At 37.2% G+C, this 20,575-nt stretch overlaps 5 protein-coding genes across 5 annotated transcripts; 3 read left to right on the top strand and 2 right to left on the bottom strand.

The window, feature by feature from the left end:
• Window positions 1-206: 206 nt before the first annotated feature.
• On the bottom strand, window positions 207-2,179 carry GCK72_019275 (uncharacterized protein; the record flags this gene model as incomplete). The annotated part of the gene is made up of 4 exons (XM_003115580.2): window positions 207-340; window positions 392-517; window positions 631-1,891; window positions 1,979-2,179. The coding sequence occupies 4 exons, from the start codon at window positions 2,177-2,179 to the stop codon at window positions 207-209; spliced, it is 1,722 nt and encodes a 573-aa protein (XP_003115628.2).
• A 10,301-nt stretch (window positions 2,180-12,480) lies between these two features.
• GCK72_019274 (uncharacterized protein) lies at window positions 12,481-14,451 on the bottom strand (the record flags this gene model as incomplete). The annotated part of the gene is made up of 2 exons (XM_003115216.2): window positions 12,481-12,719; window positions 14,232-14,451. The coding sequence occupies 2 exons, from the start codon at window positions 14,449-14,451 to the stop codon at window positions 12,481-12,483; spliced, it is 459 nt and encodes a 152-aa protein (XP_003115264.2).
• Window positions 14,452-15,550: 1,099 nt separating this feature from the next.
• GCK72_019273 (uncharacterized protein) lies at window positions 15,551-16,923 on the top strand (the record flags this gene model as incomplete). Its single annotated transcript, XM_053732952.1, has 6 exons — window positions 15,551-15,843; window positions 15,888-16,031; window positions 16,213-16,333; window positions 16,386-16,612; window positions 16,661-16,808; window positions 16,852-16,923. 6 exons carry the CDS (start codon window positions 15,551-15,553, stop codon window positions 16,921-16,923), a joined length of 1,005 nt encoding a protein of 334 aa, XP_053581865.1.
• A 1,384-nt stretch (window positions 16,924-18,307) lies between these two features.
• GCK72_019272 (uncharacterized protein) lies at window positions 18,308-19,651 on the top strand (the record flags this gene model as incomplete). The annotated part of the gene is made up of 5 exons (XM_053732951.1): window positions 18,308-18,344; window positions 18,428-18,547; window positions 18,595-18,769; window positions 18,821-18,962; window positions 19,040-19,651. 5 exons carry the CDS (start codon window positions 18,308-18,310, stop codon window positions 19,649-19,651), a joined length of 1,086 nt encoding a protein of 361 aa, XP_053581864.1.
• A 112-nt stretch (window positions 19,652-19,763) lies between these two features.
• On the top strand, window positions 19,764-20,458 carry GCK72_019271 (uncharacterized protein; the record flags this gene model as incomplete). Its single annotated transcript, XM_053732950.1, has 4 exons — window positions 19,764-19,960; window positions 20,020-20,110; window positions 20,158-20,338; window positions 20,382-20,458. The coding sequence occupies 4 exons, from the start codon at window positions 19,764-19,766 to the stop codon at window positions 20,456-20,458; spliced, it is 546 nt and encodes a 181-aa protein (XP_053581863.1).
• Window positions 20,459-20,575: the final 117 nt, after the last annotated feature.

The following is a 20,575-nucleotide window of genomic DNA, read 5'->3' as shown; positions in this document are numbered from 1 at the left end:
ATCAAAGAAAAAGTTATTAACAAAATAAAATAAAATTATTAGGGAAAGATTGTGCCGGGATGGAGAGATCATTGGGATGATGATGGAAGGAAAGAGGTAAAAGCTCGAGGAAACACATAGAAACACTATTTGGAGGCTACAAGTAATGGAAGGAAAGATTTGGTCCTGAATAGGAAGAAGATATTAAAAAATGGAGGAACTGATGGTTACAGCTTGTCAGGAATTCCGCCATAAATATGATTATGTCGGAGACTTGTATTGTAGAATTGAGGTGACGACATGTCTGATTTTGCATACAGAATGTCAGCTGGTTGGTATTTTGGTAAAGAGCGAGAGGATCCTGAAATTATGAAATTAGATGTAGTCCTGATCTTTGAAATTATTGACTTACCTAAACAACAAATTGCATTTTTCCACGAGGAAAGTGTCTTCGTACTGCACACCCAGAATCCAGATGTCCATCCAAGTATACACATACAGCATGTCTTGATTAGTGAGATTATTAGGGAAGAGTCGCCTGAAAATTATTATAAAAAAGTTATTGGAAAAGTCGAAACTTAAAAACAAAAATTTGTATTCTAGTTTTTTTTTCAAGAAAATGTTTTTAATAAATTTTTTTAAAAAACTCACCAATTGTCTGTTTCGGCGAACACGAACACAACTGCGACTGTTCCCATAGTGATCGATGATTTTGTTCGTAGAAGAGAACGCAGATTATCAGCAGTGATGGAATCGTGTATAACAACGAGAATATCCCAATTTTACTCATCAATTGTGTGATTTTGTGTGCAGATTCCAGTGAAGGATGTTGTTTTTGTACTTCGTTTCGAATACTCCAAAGATTGAAGAATCCAATGATAAGGAATAAAACTCCAATCATGAAATAAACGACGAGTGGAGCCAGTACAAATATCCGTTGGAATTGAAGATCAGTATTTCCGACGTAACAGATTCCAGTGATTGGATCTCCATCGATTGCATTAAAAACTATCACCAAGACCGTTTGAATGGCAGGAAGGCACCAGCCGACCACGTGGAAATGGAATGAAAACGAGGAAATCGCTTCAGGAGACCATTTGGAAGCAGCCGAAAGAACCCATGTAAGTGACAGAATCACCCACCATACAGATGCAGCCATTCCGAAGAAATAAGTCAAGAGGAAGACAACGAAGCAGAGAGATCCAGAGTTATCATCTGATCCTTTGATTCTCATCGAGTCACATGCGATCTCTTCATGTCCAACAAAGTATCGAATCATGAATCCAACAGCAACCATCAGCTGACAGAATGCCAACATGAAGATCGGTCGTTCTGGATATTGGAATCGATCAGTTTCGATGAGGAAAGTGAGAAATGTGAAAGATGCGAGAATACAGCAAGTAATACTCCAGAATGCCATCCAATTACTGACAAGTTTCTTATTTTCAGCCAATGCTGGAGAGTGACAAGAGTAGGCACAATTAGTCACATTTCCAACTCGAGATTTTTCAGAAGCAACGAATTGGAATGGTTGATTGCAGGTGCATTGACACTCTGTAGATGGTACAGAATCAGGGAAAACCATTTCGTTATCAATTTTGGAGATTCCAATTTCTGGACGACTGGTGTCTAGATGCTTCTGACTGTGATGTCCCTTGTGTCCCTTCTTTGGTGTATCTGGAGGTGCTGCACAGATATTTCCAGTTGTCATTTGATCAGACATCTTTGGCAATGCATCACATGACAGTGTCTCTGGCCATCTGAATCCGTATTTCGCCATAATCGGACTACATTTGTTTCGGGCTTCAACACAGAGTTCCATGCAAGGGAGGATCGGCTTGTCGTAGTTTTCTTGGCAGATTGGAGTGTACATTGTGCATAAAAAGAATTTCAGATGTTGGAAGCAACCGACCTGAAAACAAAACAGAATTTGTTTAACTTTAGAGTGAAAATAATTTATCTAAACTCAAAATTCCTACTTAATTTCAAAGCGACTTACCTCAACCAACGGATAAAACTGATGGACTTCCAGTCCGGCTTCTTCTTGTTTTTCATGTCCATAACTATTCGGGAATGAAGTCATATTGTATCCGATTCCTTTGCAAAGAGGAATTGTTATTGGTTCACATTTTTGACGTTTTCCCAGACTTTGACAGGATCCGATCAGTAGAATTAGAGGTAGACTGATTCGGAGTAACATTTCTGGAAAACTAGATTTTTAGGAAGGAGATTTTTGTATTTCAAGCAAAGAAATTGAGAAAAGTTATCAAAAAACAAGGAATATTAGTAGGAATGGCGAGTAACAAAGAGAAAAAGTCCCCAGTTACTTCTTACTTTTCAACAGACTTGCGGATTTGCCACAATGAAAAAAAATCGGCTTGAAACCCAGAAAAAAAGTTCATAAAAAGTGATTGAAAATGATGAAGACAAGAAAAAAAATGAGAGGATAACGAGAGAAAACGAAATATGAGAGTTGAGGAGGTAGGAAGGAAAAGCACAGGAAAAGTACAAAGGATGCGCTTCCCTCCGATGTCTTAGGAGGTGTCAAGTTACTGAAATCGAGCAAAAATAAGTAATAGAGAATAGAGAGAAATAGAGGGAGAGGGGATACCTATTATTGATTTGATTGATCTCGTAAGAAGTTGGGTTTCTGAAGTCAGATGAAGTAAGACGGGGAAGGTTTTCTACAATGAAAATGATAAGAATTGGAAATTGCAGGCTCACTCATAAGGCATGTGCAAAAATGAGGGTTGACCGTTGAGCCAGATCCTAAAAAGTCATATTCCGTGACTCCACGTGGATATCCGAAAAAACTGTGCTCATCGAAACATCTCGTTTTATTTATCTTTTCTCTACTACTAAAACATCACTATGACACAGACACACACATAACACACAAGTGACCCTATCTTTATCAATGATCAAATCACTTTTCTCTTTTTCGGATCACTATCAGAAATAAGATACCCAAAGAGCACTTTTTTCGTTGCTCTGCAGCTCAAATCATCAAAAAACTAGGGGAAAAAAGTAGTAAGAGACACCCGAAAAACTGTAGATAATTAAGAGTCGCAGGTGTTTGCAAGCACTCGAATTGGGATCGGGGAGAGCCGAGATTTTGTTACCTTTCGTTTTCAATATATCTGTATTTATCATCCACAATATTATATCTGTTCTCTATTTCGGATAGCCCTTTTTTCGCGTTTTGGATGGAGATTCCGAACGGGTCAAAGGTTGAGTTTTTGGATTTTTGGATATTTGGATATGAGGTGAGTAGGGTTGAATCATTTAGTGGTTCTCGTATACAGGAGAGACTATATTAGTTGGTAACAAATAATTCTTATAAGAGCTATCGTTCATAAAACCCGTGTTCAGAATGGACTATTAAATCTACAGACATACATCAGGAATCTTTCGATTGGAATGTGATGCCTACACACACTTTGTTACGTAATATGTAAGAGGCTAGTAGTGTAAGCAATGCTCTTCTTGCTCAAGAAACGAACAGCAAGAGGAAAGAAAAAGCAGGAATTCAAGAGGTGTCAGGTTGCATAAGAGAAGAGTCTCTAGGTCTATTTTCTAGAGAAGGAAGGAGATATATTTTGACTCTCTCTCTCTTTCCAAACCACCCAACACCAACCACCTTCTTCTACTGAAGTTATGTACATATATGAATGGGGGGAGTGTGCAAATAGGTGAGAGGTTGGTGGTGGTGGATGAATGCATGAGGAGAAATATGGGGAGGAGTTGAGAAAATGGGAGGTAAAGGAATGAAGAAGGAAACTGCTGGAAGGTGCTAAGAGGGAGGAACAGGTGAAAAAATAATAGAAGGCAGGTGTGAAATTAAAGAGAAATCTGATGAGATATAGGTTAAGAGAATCTCGAGTTTTTATAGAACTAGAAAACTGAAGGAATTCCTTTTTCAGTGAATCAGAAAACATAGAAATTCCAAGCAAATCTAAAAACTATTAAATACAGGTGAGCAAATCACACACCAAATCTCATCTTGGTGTGATATTTTACAGAGGTGACAGATTCAATAAGGCCAGGTGCACTGGAAATAAGTGTGAGACCGAGAATCCAGATAAGCAATGTCAGGAGCTCTCAGAAAGGGTCAAGGCCCTATAAAACCACAGAGTTATTTCATTCATGAAGAAAGTTGTGAAATCTTTATAAATAGATTTATTGTTTGTGAATTTCAAATTTCGAAATTCCAGTTATATCTTCGGTTAATAGGATTACTATAATAGGGATTGACCTTCACATGTTCACACTACTCGACGGGAGAAATGAATTCCATCATCACCTCGAACAATTGTGTGAACGTGTTAGTCGCTTGGCTGGAGACTTATTGACTAACGGAAATAACCGTACACAGTAGAACAGGGAGTACTGTAGAAACAATACGAAGACTGCGTCATGGTTCATGTTTGCCAACGGAAGTAGGTTAGAAACGTGTCTAATGACACCTTTAGTATGTAGGCATTGTTGGAGGAGAGGGTCCCAAGGAATCTGAGATTTTGGTGGGGTAAGAAGAAGAAGGAGGAAAAGAAGGAAATGTTTATAAAAGGAAAGACATTTTGAAACAGATACACTAAGGATGAACTAAAAGGGAGTAGTATAAACTAACTTTGTTCTAATTTCTACCAGATGCTTCAGAGAGTAAATTATCCATTTCTGTGAGCTTCTCAATACTTGTCACGCCCATAATAATCCAAATCTTATAACCAAACAGATATTTTTGTGATGGAACATCCCAACTAAATCCTAGAGTGTCTCGAGATGTTGCATAACACAAAGCAGCTGTTCACAACAGAACACGAACAGAAATAAATGAACAATAGGTGAATGAAGGAAGGGGAGAACTTTGTGAGTAGTTGCCTACACATGCTAATTTGCATAAAAGATGTTAGAAGTGCTTTTGCAGAAGAAGAAGACAACGAACAACAATTATGTACTTTTCTTGGTGATTTGGATTTGGAGAAATGAAGAGAAAACGAGGAAGTTTTTGTAGATTTTAGGGGATACTGAATGTCTGATGAGAAGGAATTGAACACAGACAGATTTTGTATTGGAACGGAAGAATTAATTGTCAGGATAATAGCAGGAAAAACAGAAACCTCTGAGTCAGTAGATTCTGCTGTCGGATTCTAAATGCGTGTACCTTAATTCTGGAGAGTGAGTTCTCGAAACAAATGGGTTGAATACGGATTCTGAGCTTGGAGTAGAAATAAGATCATGAAGTCTATCGCTCAGAAGCAATTTGTAATAAAGAAACACTGAACTCCGAAAAGAAACAACATTTTCACAAATTTGAAAACTTCTGAATAATCAAAGCTCAACAAAAGATTTGTATACATGTTGAATAGGTACATATTCATCTTTTTCTCTTTTTCAAGGTGGAATTATGATGAATAAGATGGAGAGAAAAAGGAGCAAAAAGGATGTCAGAGCAATTGGAGCGTGAAGAAAAATGAGGGAAGAGAGGAAGAGTGAAGGGGAAGAAAAAAGAAATGAAAACGGAAAAAGCAACGTGAATTCTGAATTTTGCTTCTGAATTTCTTCTTTAAGAAGACGTTGAAAGAGAGGAAGAGCACCTTTCCTTCATCGTGAAAAAGAGGAAAAGGAAGGAGACGTCACGCTGTGTGCCTTCTGCAGAGAGACATCTGACCTGTTGGTGGTCACTTAAACGGTCGGATTGCAGGCAGATGATGTGGATTGTAACGGTATGGGAAAATGGAGAATTGAAGGGAAAGTTGATCCAAAAACGGAAATGAAAACAGAAGCCTTGTCTTTGTTGAGAGTCGCGCGGGCACTATCTCCAAATCGTAATGATTCAATTTTTCTTGTCTACACCCAATTATTAAAATTACCAAAGCAGATGACGTAAAGTTCATGCTGAGATAATTATCATCATTTCACCAGTTTTTTGTTCTAATCCCTCACGTAATCCACCTAATAATCGTGTTGTTAGTTGCATAAGCAAAAGAAGCCACCTGTCTCTCATGGAATTCACTGCATGTGGTTAGGCAGAAGCTAATTGGAACATATGTATGTACTGGTCCACCTAGATGTTTATTTTGATAGAAGATTCAAGTGAGAGATTGGTGAGAGGGATGACACTTGTGGGAAGATTAGTGGGTGACCGGATTACCGGTTGGCTATTTGGCTTATGCGTGGATTGGACAAGGGTGAGAAACACGGTTTGGACAGGTAATTGCGGGAAATATTTTATCTTCGAGCAACATATCTAAACTGCCATATAGTTTGCAGAGCCCCGTTAATACAAGAATTGGGAACTTGACGAAACAGAATGATCAAGGTTTCGAACCAAATTTGAATTTATAGGAAGCTCAAAAGAGCAACAGATTTTTTGAAAATTCTCAAAAAAAAAACCAAAAAAACTTGGTTAAAGTTACGACTAGTTCATTCGCCTTTCGCCTCCCGTCCCAACATTTCTAGCACGCCATGTCGTGATGTCAATGAATTTAAAATAAGCGGTCAGAAGTCTCTTTTCAAACTTTTCGACCTCTCAAAAACTCGATGATTTTGATAATTGAGTGTGAAGTGAAGGGAAAAAGAGTGGATCCGATTTCTCAGGTGTCTGAGAAAAGATGATTTGGAGCATAAATATAATTAGAGTGCGAAATATTTTTGTAGTGAATAGAAAAAGGAGAGACAAAAGGAATAAAAAGAGGAAAGATGAGGATGAACAGGTAGGTGGATGGAGATAATTAGTGAGAAAAAAGAGAGAAACGACAGTCCTCCGTTCTTGGAAGTGTCCTGCTGAGCATCTGTTCAGAGGGCATAAAAGGGCAAAGTGTGACGACGTGGAGACGGGAGAAAGGGTTTGAAGGTAAGGGACTGGCTAGAATTCTCAAATAGTTTGATGACGGACTGGCCGATCGAAAGTTGAAATAACATTTATTTTGCTCGACACCCTCCTTTTCTCCAATTAATTCTATGGTCCATTAGACGAAAAGCCGAGAAGGTACACCCCCGTTTACATCCGGAAGGCAATACAATCCATGCGTTCAAAAGTCACTTTGACAGTGCCGCCTGCCTTTGCTCACTAATGGAAAATTGCTAATTTTGGGAGAAGGAAGACATGGTTACATAATATTAGTATATTCTTCTAAAAGGAGATCAAATGTATTCTTTTTGAAGGGAAGTGTTCGCTTTTCTCTTTTGATGTTGCTGGTTTTTTTGAGAAGGAGAAGATGAGCTCATGTATGTACTAATAGGTGTGAATTGCGTGGGTTTCTTTCTTTTGATGAAGGAGAAAGAGAGGCGACAGTGTCGGAACGATTGATGTAAGAGGGCAGATGAAGATTCTGAAAATATTGAAATGAAAAAAAAGAGTTACGATTCAGAAAATTAGACGCTGATGATAAGCATATTATAATCTATTTATCTAGAAATATTCTGAGTCATTTAGTTCGAGCCCCGAATATCCTCCGCTGATGGCTTGAGTAAATGAAGAAAAGAGGAGGGAACGAATAAATGGAATAAGTGAGCATAAGGACATAAGGAATTGGCTAAACGGGTGGAGAGGAACGCCATCTCCATCCGAATAAAGTGTGAAGAGCCTTTGATTAACAAATTGTGAAGGGAAGGGAATGGAAAAGAAGTGCTTAGTAGAAGAAGCTTATAGAAATAGGAAAGTGCGAAATTGCGTGAGAGATATAGAATAGAAAAGTAAAAGGAAGAGAGGGGGAATATATTAAAAAGTATGGAAGAGCAAGCGGTGAATGAAAGCTCCCGGATAGATTAGTTAGTATCTATTTTGAATTGAAAAATAGAAGATTTTATTGGAAACTCTTGGCTGTAATAGAAAATAAAAGCACTTGAAACTCATAAATTTCGGTTATTCCAGAAAGGTCTGGTCATTGAAATTCAGAGATCCTATATTTTAGACTCCTGGTTATGTGTTTATAAAAAACGTTTCGAATACCTTGGTTTTGTTCTGATCTACAAATTAAAGTGGTTCTGTACTACTTTCCTGCGAACGAAAATCTCAAAAAGAGCAAAAAAGCAACGAGAAAGAAGAGGAGTCCCCATTTAAAAAGAGCAGGATGGGCCACACCAACGTTTCGTGACTGGAGGACGTTATCTTTTATTCGAATTGCAAAAAAAGGAAAAGCGAAGGATAGAAGGAATGGAAGAAGAATTCAGTGGAATGTCTGCATATTTTTAGAACGAAATTGTAGAAAAAGCGACTGAACAGAATAAGGAGGAGATGTACAACATTGGTCCTAAAATTATTTTTAACAGACAAATATAAATTACTGGGAATCTTCATTCGTAGATAAATCTAATCTCATGTAGAATCGTAATTTTATCATTCTCTCCCACCCAGTGGACTATGAAAAATTAAAAATTCTCACAAGAATAGCCTTCTTCTTGCAAAAATAAAATGAAGAATACGACTGAATGAGTAATTTGTATCTTTCTGTGTACTAGTACTAACACAAGAAGCATAAGAAGAACAGAGTTTTGAGAAGAGAAGGGTCTAGTTAACGGAACAAGTGTAAATGTGAAGAAAGCAGAAGGAGAAGGCGTGAAGTAAATTCAATCATAAGCTTAGATATAAAAGGAATAAGAACGAGAAGAGATTATGAAATTTGGGCGGCAAAATTTGGAGGACATCGGGAATTTCTGAGAGTTAGTGAGATTTTGAAAGAGAAGAAGTAAGGCAGAAGCTTAAGTAATCAATTCAAATTAACATCAGCACTTCAGAAAACCCCGTAGTTTTGAAATGAAACTGGTTAAAAAAATGGATTACTTGAAAGAAGAATTTTCAAAACAATCTTGAAACAAAAGAAGAAAAAAGAGAAGGTAGTCCAAAATCTCTCGTCCAATTGAATACTAAAACAAGGTAAACATTAGTGTCCCTTCCTTAGAACAAGATATTAATAAGAAGTGAGCAAATAGGAGAAACAGAAGGAGAGTGAGGTAGTTGTCTAACGAGAAGAAGATATGTACAGAAAGAAAGAGAGAACAAGACCTTGTTCTCGCTTATTATTGTTTTCGCAAATATTCAGTCGAATCGAAATAGAAAAGACGAAAAGATGAGCTTAAGTCGGAACATGCTCCCGGAGAAATAATAGTTGGGTAAGGAATATGGAGTAGGGCGATTGCTCTATTCGTAGTTCAGGTCAAGACTTTCTGCTGAGTTAAGTCAATATTATCTCTTAACCGTTTCTCGCAACTGGTTTACTATCCCAGTTCTAGTTTTTGAGTTTTTCTATCACATGAGTTTCTGGCATAGAACTGTGCGAAGAGCTTCGAAACAAGTAATTGAATCTAGTGAGATTCCAGAGATTTCTCTCTATTATACTCTCCAAAGATTCCCACTGTTTTTTAATTGGAAGAAGGAAGATCAAATAACGAAAACACACATGTATCCACTGATCCAATTAGTTCAAAACCGCTAACCTGTACCTTATATCATACTATCCATCAATCTGACCAGAACAAAATAATCAGAAAAATTAGAAAGGTAGAAACCTCATCTGTTTCTATCAATGTCTCTAAGTTGATATGCGTTGCGTGGCTGTCAATTCCCTTTTCTATTCCAAAACACCCGCAACCAATTCGGCGATAATCGTTGTGACAGCACCGCCACTCTCATCCCCTTTTCCCAAATCTTCGTTCCACTTTCTATTCGAAACTTTTTCAAAAATGTATGTTTTTGAAGGGACGATGATGAAGGATTAATTCACCGAGAATGTGACAGAGACCTTCCAAGAAAGGAGCTGCTCTTTTTTTTGTTGAAGAGAAGTTAGGCCGTCTTCTAGCAATATCTCAACATAAGTTATTTGAGAATTTTACACAATTTATATGAAGACTCAGACTCTCTATGAAAGAATGATGGGGTAAAAACCCAGACCCGGAGTCAAGCGAAAAAAAAATGCAAACTCGAAAAACATAGATGGGAAAGGCGGGGAAAGGAGGTGCTATAAAACGCTAATGAAAACCGGAAAATGGGAGAAAAGAGGCTCTTCTCCTTTTTTTCAATTTTACGTTTTCCAAGTCCAGTCAGCTCTTCTAAACCACCCGAGACGAGAATATGTATAAAAGTGTGTCATTTGAAAACATGACAAGTTGATTGGAGAAAAGAAGAGTAATGAGCAGATAAATTGATGTATCATCTTTTAATGAAAAGAGGAGCATTTAGGAAAAACAAGTCAGTTGTTGCCTCCAGGAAGAGAATAAAGAAGGGGTTATTGCCAGATGACAGGAATGATTGGGGAATGCGCGAAATATGTACAAGAAGAGACAGATGGGTGAGGAGAATGGGTGAAGTGGAAACTTCATAACAATCAAAAACCCAATTGTCAAGTGTTTTGAGAGGAGATACAGATGGACACATATTATTATGTGACTATTCACACCCACGAAGAGTTCTCATAGTGAAGAGCACTTTTTAATTGAGCTTAGAACTCCATTCATAGGGTCTGTAAAACGGTTTCGGCACATGGTGCATCGTTCGGGAACTAATGGTGCATCAACACTTGCAGCAAGTTAAAGAAGCTCAGATAAACGTAACAACCGTTATAAATATTGGCAGCTTCATTGAAAATGTTTCTAAACGAAGAACCAGAGCCTGTAAACCCAAGTTAGACGTCCAAAAAGTCAAAAGAATTGCTCCCGGTGAGGCTCGAACTCACGACCTTCAGATTATGAGACTGACGCGCTGCCTACTGCGCTACGGAAGCGGCGATACCGGATGGTAGATAAGACCTCGAAGTTTCTATTTCACACGAGTGTAACAGAGGAATCATCGTTTTCTAACTATTTGGCAGAGTTGTCAAGTGTTTTGTTCCGTTCAATCCAATGCTTCCAATGCACTTGTAATGCGCATGTGTTCCTCGTTCTTCCATTATTAGCGATGCTTAACACAATTTCGACTAACGAGGAGAGGATAGAAGACGAAGAAGAAGAAGAAGGCACTCTTGGATGTGGGAGAATGGTGCATTTGCAATCAAGCACTTTTGGACCAAAATGAACGAAGAGAAGAAGAAGTGTTCAGAATTGGGTGGAAGGGAATGGTATATAATTGATAGCTTCGAAGTTGAAAAGATACAAAAACTCAGAAAATACGGGATTTCCAGAATCTGAATATTTACTCTGATGTTGTCGAAAAAACACGTAGTGAACACTTGAAAACCACATTCCAGAAACTCGATAACACTTGAAAATTTTGTTGCAAAATTCTACTTTTTAAAAGTCAAGAGAAACATCACTGAAAACAAAACTAATAAATCATCGTGGTGACAGAAAACAAAAAAGTGTGGAAAGTGGAAGGTGTTCGCGCGGTGAAGTACTCTCTTCGAGAAAACAGATTGCTATCTTCGAGAGACTTCGGAGGATGCAATTAAGCGGAAGAAAATTCCGAATGGGGTAAAAAGGAAAAGGATTGGGAAGAAGGTTATTGACAGTCGGAAGAAGTAGTAGTAGTACATTATGATAAAGTTATATAATACCAATTATGGTAAGTAATAGAATGACAAATAATGTGTTGGTGTGAAAATCTTCATGATTTATTTGAGACAACCCTTAAATGGAAACGTTTCCATTTTCAGTCCAACAGAGATCAAAAGATTCAAAAACAGGACAATAGGGATCTTTGTGTTTTCAAAACCATGTTCTAATGCTCGTATCCGTTCGAGTATCCCATCTTGTCCATGTCTTTTCGGGCGGTCAAGTACCAATAAGTCTTTGATCTACGGGCGGTACGTTATTTTGGCAGGAAGATGAGGAGACAAGTGGAATCTTGTATTTGTCAATGACGCAATGCACAATTCATTTACGAAAAAGTGTTTCGAGTTTTTCGAAAGTCATTTGTGACCAAGAACATTTCTTAATTGTTAGTAAGCTACAGGACAGATCTTGATGTGTTCGATACTTTCAAACTAAGATTGATTGATCTATCAATTAAAGTTGAAACTGTACTATACTGATTCTTATCTAATTACTAAATAACGTTTACAAGATTTTTCAAAAATTTCCATGTTTTCATCACCTATGAATCAAGAGTTGTCATAATCAACAAGTAGACATTAATCAAATTGTCACTTATCCTCACTCCGGAAAAGTGCGAAACGACAAAGTTAGTATAATAAAAGATTGATGAGGTTTCGATGGGCGACTTGTGCAATATCTATTGGGTCCATCTTCTCTTCATCTCAAAAATTGAGAAGGGTGGGCTGTCATAATCTTTGAGTTGGAGCCAACTGACAACTTATTCGCTTTCTCCTTCCCTTCTTGTCCCCATCATCATCTGCTTTGCGCTTATTATTCCGACTCCTTTCAATCTGATATGTATGTAAAGAAGTGTGCGGCTAGGCAAAATGATAATGGGAAGAATTCAACTTTGAGTGGGATGTATTTGTTTGTTACTGTGAACTTGTGTATGAATGGTCCATGTTCTCAATATCAGTTTAAATAACATTTCATTATTTCCTATATCAAGTTAACTTCAAACAAAAAAAAAACAACTCAAGGTTCCTCTTCCATCTCTGTCTGAGGCGTAGTCCGTTCCGGAGGTGTCGCTCTCAAAAATCTATCGAACTTGGAATTATTTCTCCACTTCTTGTAACCCCAAAACGCCAATGAAGCGATGTAGAAAATGATGCACAATCCGAAAATTACCAGCAATACAATGAGAAATACGTGAGAACCAGAATCAGATCTTTCTGTGGTAGTTGTCATGATACTGGAAACATTAGTTTGCTTTGCTGTCATAAAAGTAGAACTCTCTTACATTAAATTCGCTTCACAAACCGCTAACAGTCTTAAAATAAATGTTTGGTATTAATATTCGGAATTCTGGAGTAGGAATGTCGTTGACAGGGCAGAACGAAAAAAGTTCGACCATCTTTGTTTTTTCTTGAGCGCCAAATGTCTGTCTTATTATCAGCTTATCTAGGTTTTCAACTTTTGTTGGAATGATATTTTATTTTTATTAGATCGATCTCATCAATCATATAAACCATACTTGTCAACCGGGCCGAAACGGGCCGACACGGGCCGGCGCGTAACTCGCTTCAAAATGAGTTTTATGAGCTGAAAAATATACCAAAATGTAGATCTCGGCGAGTTCTATCTCCGTGACCTACTACGGGCCGGATGGCTATTCGTTTTGTGTGGCACGGGCCGGGAAAAAGTGCCAATAAACGCGAAAATGGCCAAAAAATCCATTCTAGGCCGGCCCGCGGCATATTAACGAATAGCCATCCGGCCCGTAGTAGGACACAGACATAGAATTCGTCGAGATCTACCTTTTGGTATATTTTTCAGCTCAGAGTATTGAGTTTGAAGCGAGTTACGCGCCGGCCCGTGCAGGGGTGTGCGGAACGGAATTCGGAATTCCGAAAAATTCCGAAAATCGACTCATTTTCGGAACGGAATTCCGATCGGAATATTCTGAAAAATAAAATTCGGAACGAAATTCCGATCGGAATATTCCGAAAAAAAAATTTCGGAATGGAATTCCGATCGGAACGTTCCGAAAAAAATTCGGGAAAGTACTGTATTAAAGGCGCATGCGCACTTTTCATGACGGGTCTCTAACAAATTTTTTTCCGCAGTTTTCAGACGGTTTTTTTAAAATTTTCGTCTTTTCGCAGTGTTTTTTTAAACAAAAAAAACGGGTTTCAGCATTCGATATGGGTAAATGGGACAGTCTGTTGAAAAAAAATTCCGACGGAACGAAAAAAAGTCCGAAAATCGGAATATTCCGACATTCCGAAAGTCCGAAAATCCGAAATTCGGAATAGTCCGAGATTCCGAAAGTCCGAAAATTTGAAATTCGGACAATTCCGAGATTCCGAAATTCCGAAATTTTGAAACTCGGACATTTTTTAGTGTCCGAAATTCCGAAATTTTCTTGTCCGCACACCCCTGGGCCCGTGTCGGCCCGTTTCGGCCCGGTTGACAAGTATGATATAAACAACTATGAATGAAAATTTTCAAGCAAAAAGCAAGGTTAATGCAGCAATCTAGAAAATAGAAAAGTGGAGAAGGTGAACATTTAGAAGTAGAAAAGAAGAACGTTTTGAAGCAGATGAAAGTGGAATGGCCAGTAAATCCAATGAAGACAGAGAGTGCTCAGGAATCCAACATTTTTTCTGTAAAATATGAAGTGCTTGGATGATTTGAGAGAATGCGTATTGTAGAAATTGGGAAGGTATTTGGATGTCGAGATTCATAATACAATATCCTCCTTGATCTCATGCATTTAGACTTACCGTTTTTCATAAAATAGAAGTAAACATCATCTTCATCATTGCATTTCCACGAAATGCAAGTCATTGTCTTCACTTCCGGAGCCAACAAACTCTCTGGAAAAGAGCTTGCCGTGGAGTCAATTCTTTCTACAGTGAATCCATCAATCGAATCAATGTCATCTGGACAACCGGACATTTCTTCAAAGATCTTCTCGAATTTCACTTGCAATCCTTCGTCCATTTTCTGAAAAAAAGAAGAATATTCTACAGAGAACCTTTATTTGAAAGTGCCCATGGTTCTAAATTGGCTTCTTTTCTCTTGGCATCCAACGGATCCATACATTTGAAATTTTCATATTTCTTCATTATTGCATAAGTTACGAGAGCAGCAAATACATCTGGAAAATTCAAAGTGACTTCTTTCCGCCTGAAAAAAACTTACCGTAAATAATGAGAGCATAAATGAAATCGAGAACTTTCATTTTCTTATAGAAGAAGTGGGTTGAAACTCAAAGCTACTTTAAAAATACAGAGAGTCGGCTTCAAAAATAAAGTAAAATGATTCTGTGAGGCATTGTTCTCTTTAATCCTCCAACCAAGTAAAAGGTTTAGGAGCTGATCCCAAAAAAAGAACATTTAGAAGTTTTCTAGTAATCCGTTCTAGATTTATTTATGTAACTTCTTTTCGAATACTTACCCACCCAAGTTAAAAAAACGCAGGGTAAAAAACTCCACCGTAGAGTCAAAATTGGAACCATTTGAACATTAAAAAAGCGCTGACGAATAACGAGACAAAGTTAGTCAGAATAAAGCAATTAATCGTTCAGCAAGTCGAAAACACTTACTTTGAGCAGGTGTTTCCAAATGAAAAAAGTTAACAGAGTGGAACAAAACGACTAAAAAGTCTGGGAAAGTTAATGTTCAAAAACATAAACAACACGCGGAAAAGTGGACCCGGATATGCTTCCTTCGTTGAAAATTACAGTGTGTCAAGTTGCAAAATATAACAGCATTAGAAAGAATAATTTCGGAAGCGGGAAACATTTTGTGCTCTATAATCTGAAACTTGATAAATCAAATTCATGTCTCCGACTAACACAATCAAATATTGAGAAACGTCCACGTGTTTGAGACTGAAAATCATTATGCACTGAGTGCGCAGCTCTCTGTTGTCACCAAATTATAGGCTTTCCGTTGAATTTTTCCACTGAATTCCAACCCTAATAACCATTCATTTTCTGTTTTTGTCTAGTAGCTTGTGATGAAAAATATATCAGACTACTTTCATTTGTAACCGAATTTTTCAATATCGGCCCCTCTTCTTAAATCCTGATTTTGAAATGTCCAAGGTTTATACGTATTCGGATTTCGAAGGATTCAGTAATTCAACGAAAGATACTCTCATCAGTCTGACTGAAATCATTGGCAGTGCATGGATGGTTTGTTTTCAAATATGTCCAGCACTGGCATGTATCAGTTATGTTGTTATTCTATTCCATCTGGTTATTCTCTGTAGAAAATCAATGAGAATTCATTCGGTTAATCTCATCATGTTGGGAATCAGTATCTGTGATTTCGCCAAATTATCCTATGATACTTATGCAGTTTTCTCTATTTTAACAGCAACCAAATGGTCAGTTCAGAATCATTAATTCATGATAAAATCATGTTTTTCAGTACTCCTCCGTTGAGTTATCCATTCAAACTTATGGATTTCTGGTCACCTGCAGTTGCTGATGTCGCGCGTCGCTTAGGAACTTGGCTCACTTTTCTCATGGCTGTATTGCGATTTTTCATTTTGAGAAGCTCTTTGAACCCGAGGTTTAATAAGGTCTCAAAACCTAAATACTCATTAAAAATGATGTTTCTCGCATTTGTTATTAGTAGTCTGATGTCTCTTTTCTATTGGGGAAGGTTCGAAATTGTGGAAGATAAAATATGGATTCCTCCCATCGAGTAAGTGTAGACTAATGAATCAGGAAAACCATTTGAAAAATTCCAGCTGTGAAGGGTTCGCATCAAATTTCAGTATCCAAGGATATAAATCAATACTTAGAAGTGAGTATTTGAACCGTCAGGGTCCTATTGTTCGAATTTTTAATCTGGCTGATGGATTATTGAAGGTTCGATCAGTTCTTATGTTGCTCAAAATCTAGATTGATTATACTTTTTCAGCTCATCCCTTCGATAATGTTCCCTATTCTAACTGTTCTTCTGATAAGAGAATTGCGACGAGCTGATGATTCCCTCCGTAAAAATTCAGTTTCAAAAAAAGAAGAATCGAAATCTGATCACACGACAAAGCTAGTTATAATGATGTCAATCACATTTATTGCTGCAGAGGGACCCTACGGCGTTGTGTACTTTTTTCAAGGTGTTGTGACAGAGCCACGGGGTTTAGTGTGAGTTTGAATATACTTTTGTGATTTTTATTTACAAAAAAATTTCAGAGATATGTCCTCTGATCTTTTGAGAATATTTGAAGTTTTCATGATTATAAATGCTACGTCACACTGTTTAGTTTGTTTCGCCGTGTCTTCCCAATATCGGAGAACCGTCAAAGATCTATTTTGTTGTGTCAAGGAGCCAACAATTATGGTGAGAATATTATCTGAAATTGATTCTAGTTATCCCTTTTCAGAGATCAAGTGCGTCTAGAAGTGCTTTGGGTGGTGACAATGTGATAAAAGTAGTTTCGAAGATGGAAAAATGAGCAATGTTTTCAAGTATATTTGAAGTCCTAATAAAGTTTAAAACACGTTTACTCATGGTTTCGAGTGTACTGCAATCATTTTTAATTATAGAAAACAAAGATCAAACGAATGCATTTTTTTGTATTTTTCTTCTTCTACTAGTATCAAATAATCGGAATTCAATTGTTCCTATTGTATCTATCTGTTACAGTTTTCACAAATTCGAACTTCAAAAGAAGAAGAGACGCAGAGTGACAAAGAGAATCAAATAAACCTGTGGAAAATGAAATGGAAATTGTTTTGTATCGAGTGTGTTTAGTAGGAGACAGCGAGAATACCCACACGTTTTTTCAGTTACTTTTTCAGTATGACTTTCCGGTTCATTATGTACTTTTTTCTTGTCCAAATAAAAAAAGCATCCAATTGTCACTACCAAAAAAGAAAAAGAAAACAAAACAAATCCATCCTCCTCCCCAAAAAACAAACAGTGATAAGACAGATATCAAGTGTTATTTCTTTTCTTTTCCTATCTCTGTCTATCTATGTTTCTTCTAATCACTTCCGTGTCACACCCTCTCTCTTATTAACATTGATTTGTCATACTTCCGATTGTCAACTGATTAGAGCTTCTGAAACTCTGAAATTCCACAAGGGTATTAGGATCTAAATACTGTTTGACAGCTTTCAATGACAAAATATGTATTTACTTACAAGTAGTTGTATGAAACATTTATGGAACCGGACGTTTGATTAGAAACAAAACGTTGAAATATTTCAAAAACAGTTTTTTTTACTTTTCTAAAGGTTGGAAACTCTAAAAACAAAGAAGTTTTGAAAGTGATGTGGAAATGGAAAATGGATAAACATAACAAGAAGAAATTGAAATTAAACAAATACTGCAATGCTTTTTTTGTCTGATTCTGAATCTCTGAAATCAGCTCTGATACCTTTCATCCGTCCAAATGAAAAATATTCTAGTTGGCTCTTTACAGTTTTGTCTGAACATCAATGAATTTGTTTGAAACAAATTAGATTCTGATCTTATTGTAATTATTATGTTCATCTGTCTCTTCAGTTTTGCCATAATGATGGTTAATTATTATTTTCGTTTTCCAAATGTCAGCAAAATCTAAACTTTCTACCGATGCTTACCGATTCAGTAACCAAATCATATTTTTTTAAACAAATTTCAAAATTTGAAATGTTTCAATGGAATGTGTGTAATAATATATGCAACATTCTGTCAAAACCTCATTTCTCTTTTTCTCTTCACTTTCACGAGGTCACTCGAATCAAATTACCCAATATAAAAGAGACCGTTCTTATCATGTAACCAGCTCGTGTATCTGTTTCAGACCCTACAAAAGTTATTGCTTTTCACTTTTTTATTTTCAGGTGCAAGTCATGAAAGTTAGTGACATTGAGGATAGCAGTGCTGGGGGTGAGAGTGTTTTGCAGAGAAGTTATTCGTGTGAGTTTTCTAGATGAGGAACTGAATCTGAAAATATCTGATTAGATTTTCAGTAACATCAAAAAGTCTGGAAAATAATTTCAACATAATAGAAAAGTTTGTGCAAAAAGTGAAACCATACTGTGGAATTGGATCTCTTGTCGTGATTCTACTGGCGTATCATGGATTCTTGAGTTAGTTGTTATGTTTTCTACATCCATAAATAACACTGCCTTTTCAGTCGCCGCCGGAATTCACAACTACCAAAAAGCAGCTCCCTTAATATACATAACTCTATTCCTATGGCTATGCTTTCTCCTCAACATCCTTGTGTCCACCGAAAAGTTCCAATCAGTTTATGATGACGTGGCACATAAATTGGATGAGTTGTCGAAACAAAAGAGATTTGTACCTTTGTGAGTTTGAGGCTTTTTTTAAAAGTTTTCGATTCAAAAAATAGTTTTCAGAGGGCTGAAAATTGCATTCATTATCGGGTTACTAGCCTTCACTATCGTTGATTCTCTGAAAGACATGTCTAGGTTGTCTGGATTTTTTGCATACATTTTTTATATTCTCTTCATGTTTGTGTTCTCCAATAATCGGGTGAAGGTTAATTTTTTCGTTTTTGCGGAACTGTTTTTCCCAGGATGTTAGTTTGAATTCTGAAACAAAAACAGCTGTTTCAGATAAACTGGTCAGTGGTGTCCAGTGCCCTCATTATGCATTACTGTGTAGCTCTAATCATACTCAAGTGGTCCACTGGTCAATGGTTTTTCCAACAAGTTGCTCAACTTATAGTCGGATTCCTTGAATTTGCTCAAGTTGGGGCTAAATTCGTTTTCGGTTTCATTGCCGGACCACCGAACATTTGTGACTTGGCACCAGTTTTCATATTCACATCACTCCAAACCCTGATCTACTTCTCTGCTGTTGTTGCATTGATGTTCTACTTTGGAATCATCCAAGTAGTTCTCAAAAAGAGTACATGGTTCATGAAAGTTCTCATTGGAACAACTCCCGTCGAATCTGTGAATGCATGGGCATGCACTTTCCTTGGAATGACAGAAGCTCCTCTCATGATTGCTCCATACTTTGAAAAGTGTACGGATTCTGAAATCTTTGCGGTTGTTACCAGTGGGTTTGCATGTGTTGCCGGGACAGTATTTGCTGCGTATGTTGCTCTTGGAGCATGTCCAATATATCTCCTGACTGCTAGTTTATTGTCAGCTCCAATGAGTTTGGCATGCTCAAAAATCATGTTTCCGGAAACAGAAGAAACGAAGATTAAGGCTAGTTAATGATATGAAATTGCTTGATTTTTATTCACATATTTTACAGGAAGAAGATTTTAAATTAGATCATTCTTATAAAAAAGGATTTTTCGATACACTGTGTTCTGCTGGAGTTTCAATGGTTCCTACTGTATTTGCAATTGGAGCAACTTTAGTAGTCATAATGTCACTTTTGGCATTATTAGACACTGTCATGAATTATATTGGAGATCTTATCGGATATGAAGGATGGACATTTCAAATGCTATTCGGGTACGCATTTTTCCCATTGGCCTACATGATGGGAGTCACGGATGATGTCAATCAGACATTATTGTAAGTTGAATGAAAGATACATATCTGAGAAGTATTTAATTAAAAGGAAATTATTTCAGAGTGGCCCAACTAATGGGTACCAAAACTGCCGTAAATGAGTTTGTTGCCTACAATAATTTGGGAATGTTGCAAAAAGAAGACAAGTTGCATGTAAGTATTTGTCTTATTTTGAAGAAGAGCCAACTTGTTTTATTCAGAAGAAATCCGTTCTCATCGCTACGTATGCCCTCTGTGGATTTTCAAATTTCTCATCAATGGGAATGTCGATTGAATTCTTGGGAGGAATGGCTCCTAGCAAGAGGTCTACTATCTCTAATCTAGTGCTCCGAGCACTTTGTGCGGGGTCAATTGCCTGTTTTATGAATGCAACTGTCGCAGGTAAATGAATCACAATGTCTTGAAGCGAATACTTGTTTTTAAGGCATCCTCGTTTCGGAACCCATCATTTGTACAGCATCCCAAAAAATCACAAACTGCACGAGAATACCAGGATTCTAAGAAGATCTCAATTACTTTTTTGTTTTTTTGTCTGTATAAAAACTTTATATTTTAGGTTCTTTCCTAATTAATTAATTAATTAATGGAGATACTTCTATGCCTCTCAGTTTTCTTTTC

This window comes from Caenorhabditis remanei, chromosome V, assembly GCF_010183535.1.
Source record: "Caenorhabditis remanei strain PX506 chromosome V, whole genome shotgun sequence".
In the NCBI taxonomy this organism is placed as follows: Eukaryota; Metazoa; Nematoda; class Chromadorea; order Rhabditida; family Rhabditidae; genus Caenorhabditis; species Caenorhabditis remanei.
Note: the sequence above shows the minus strand (reverse complement) of the source record. Positions and strands in the feature narration are given on the sequence as shown.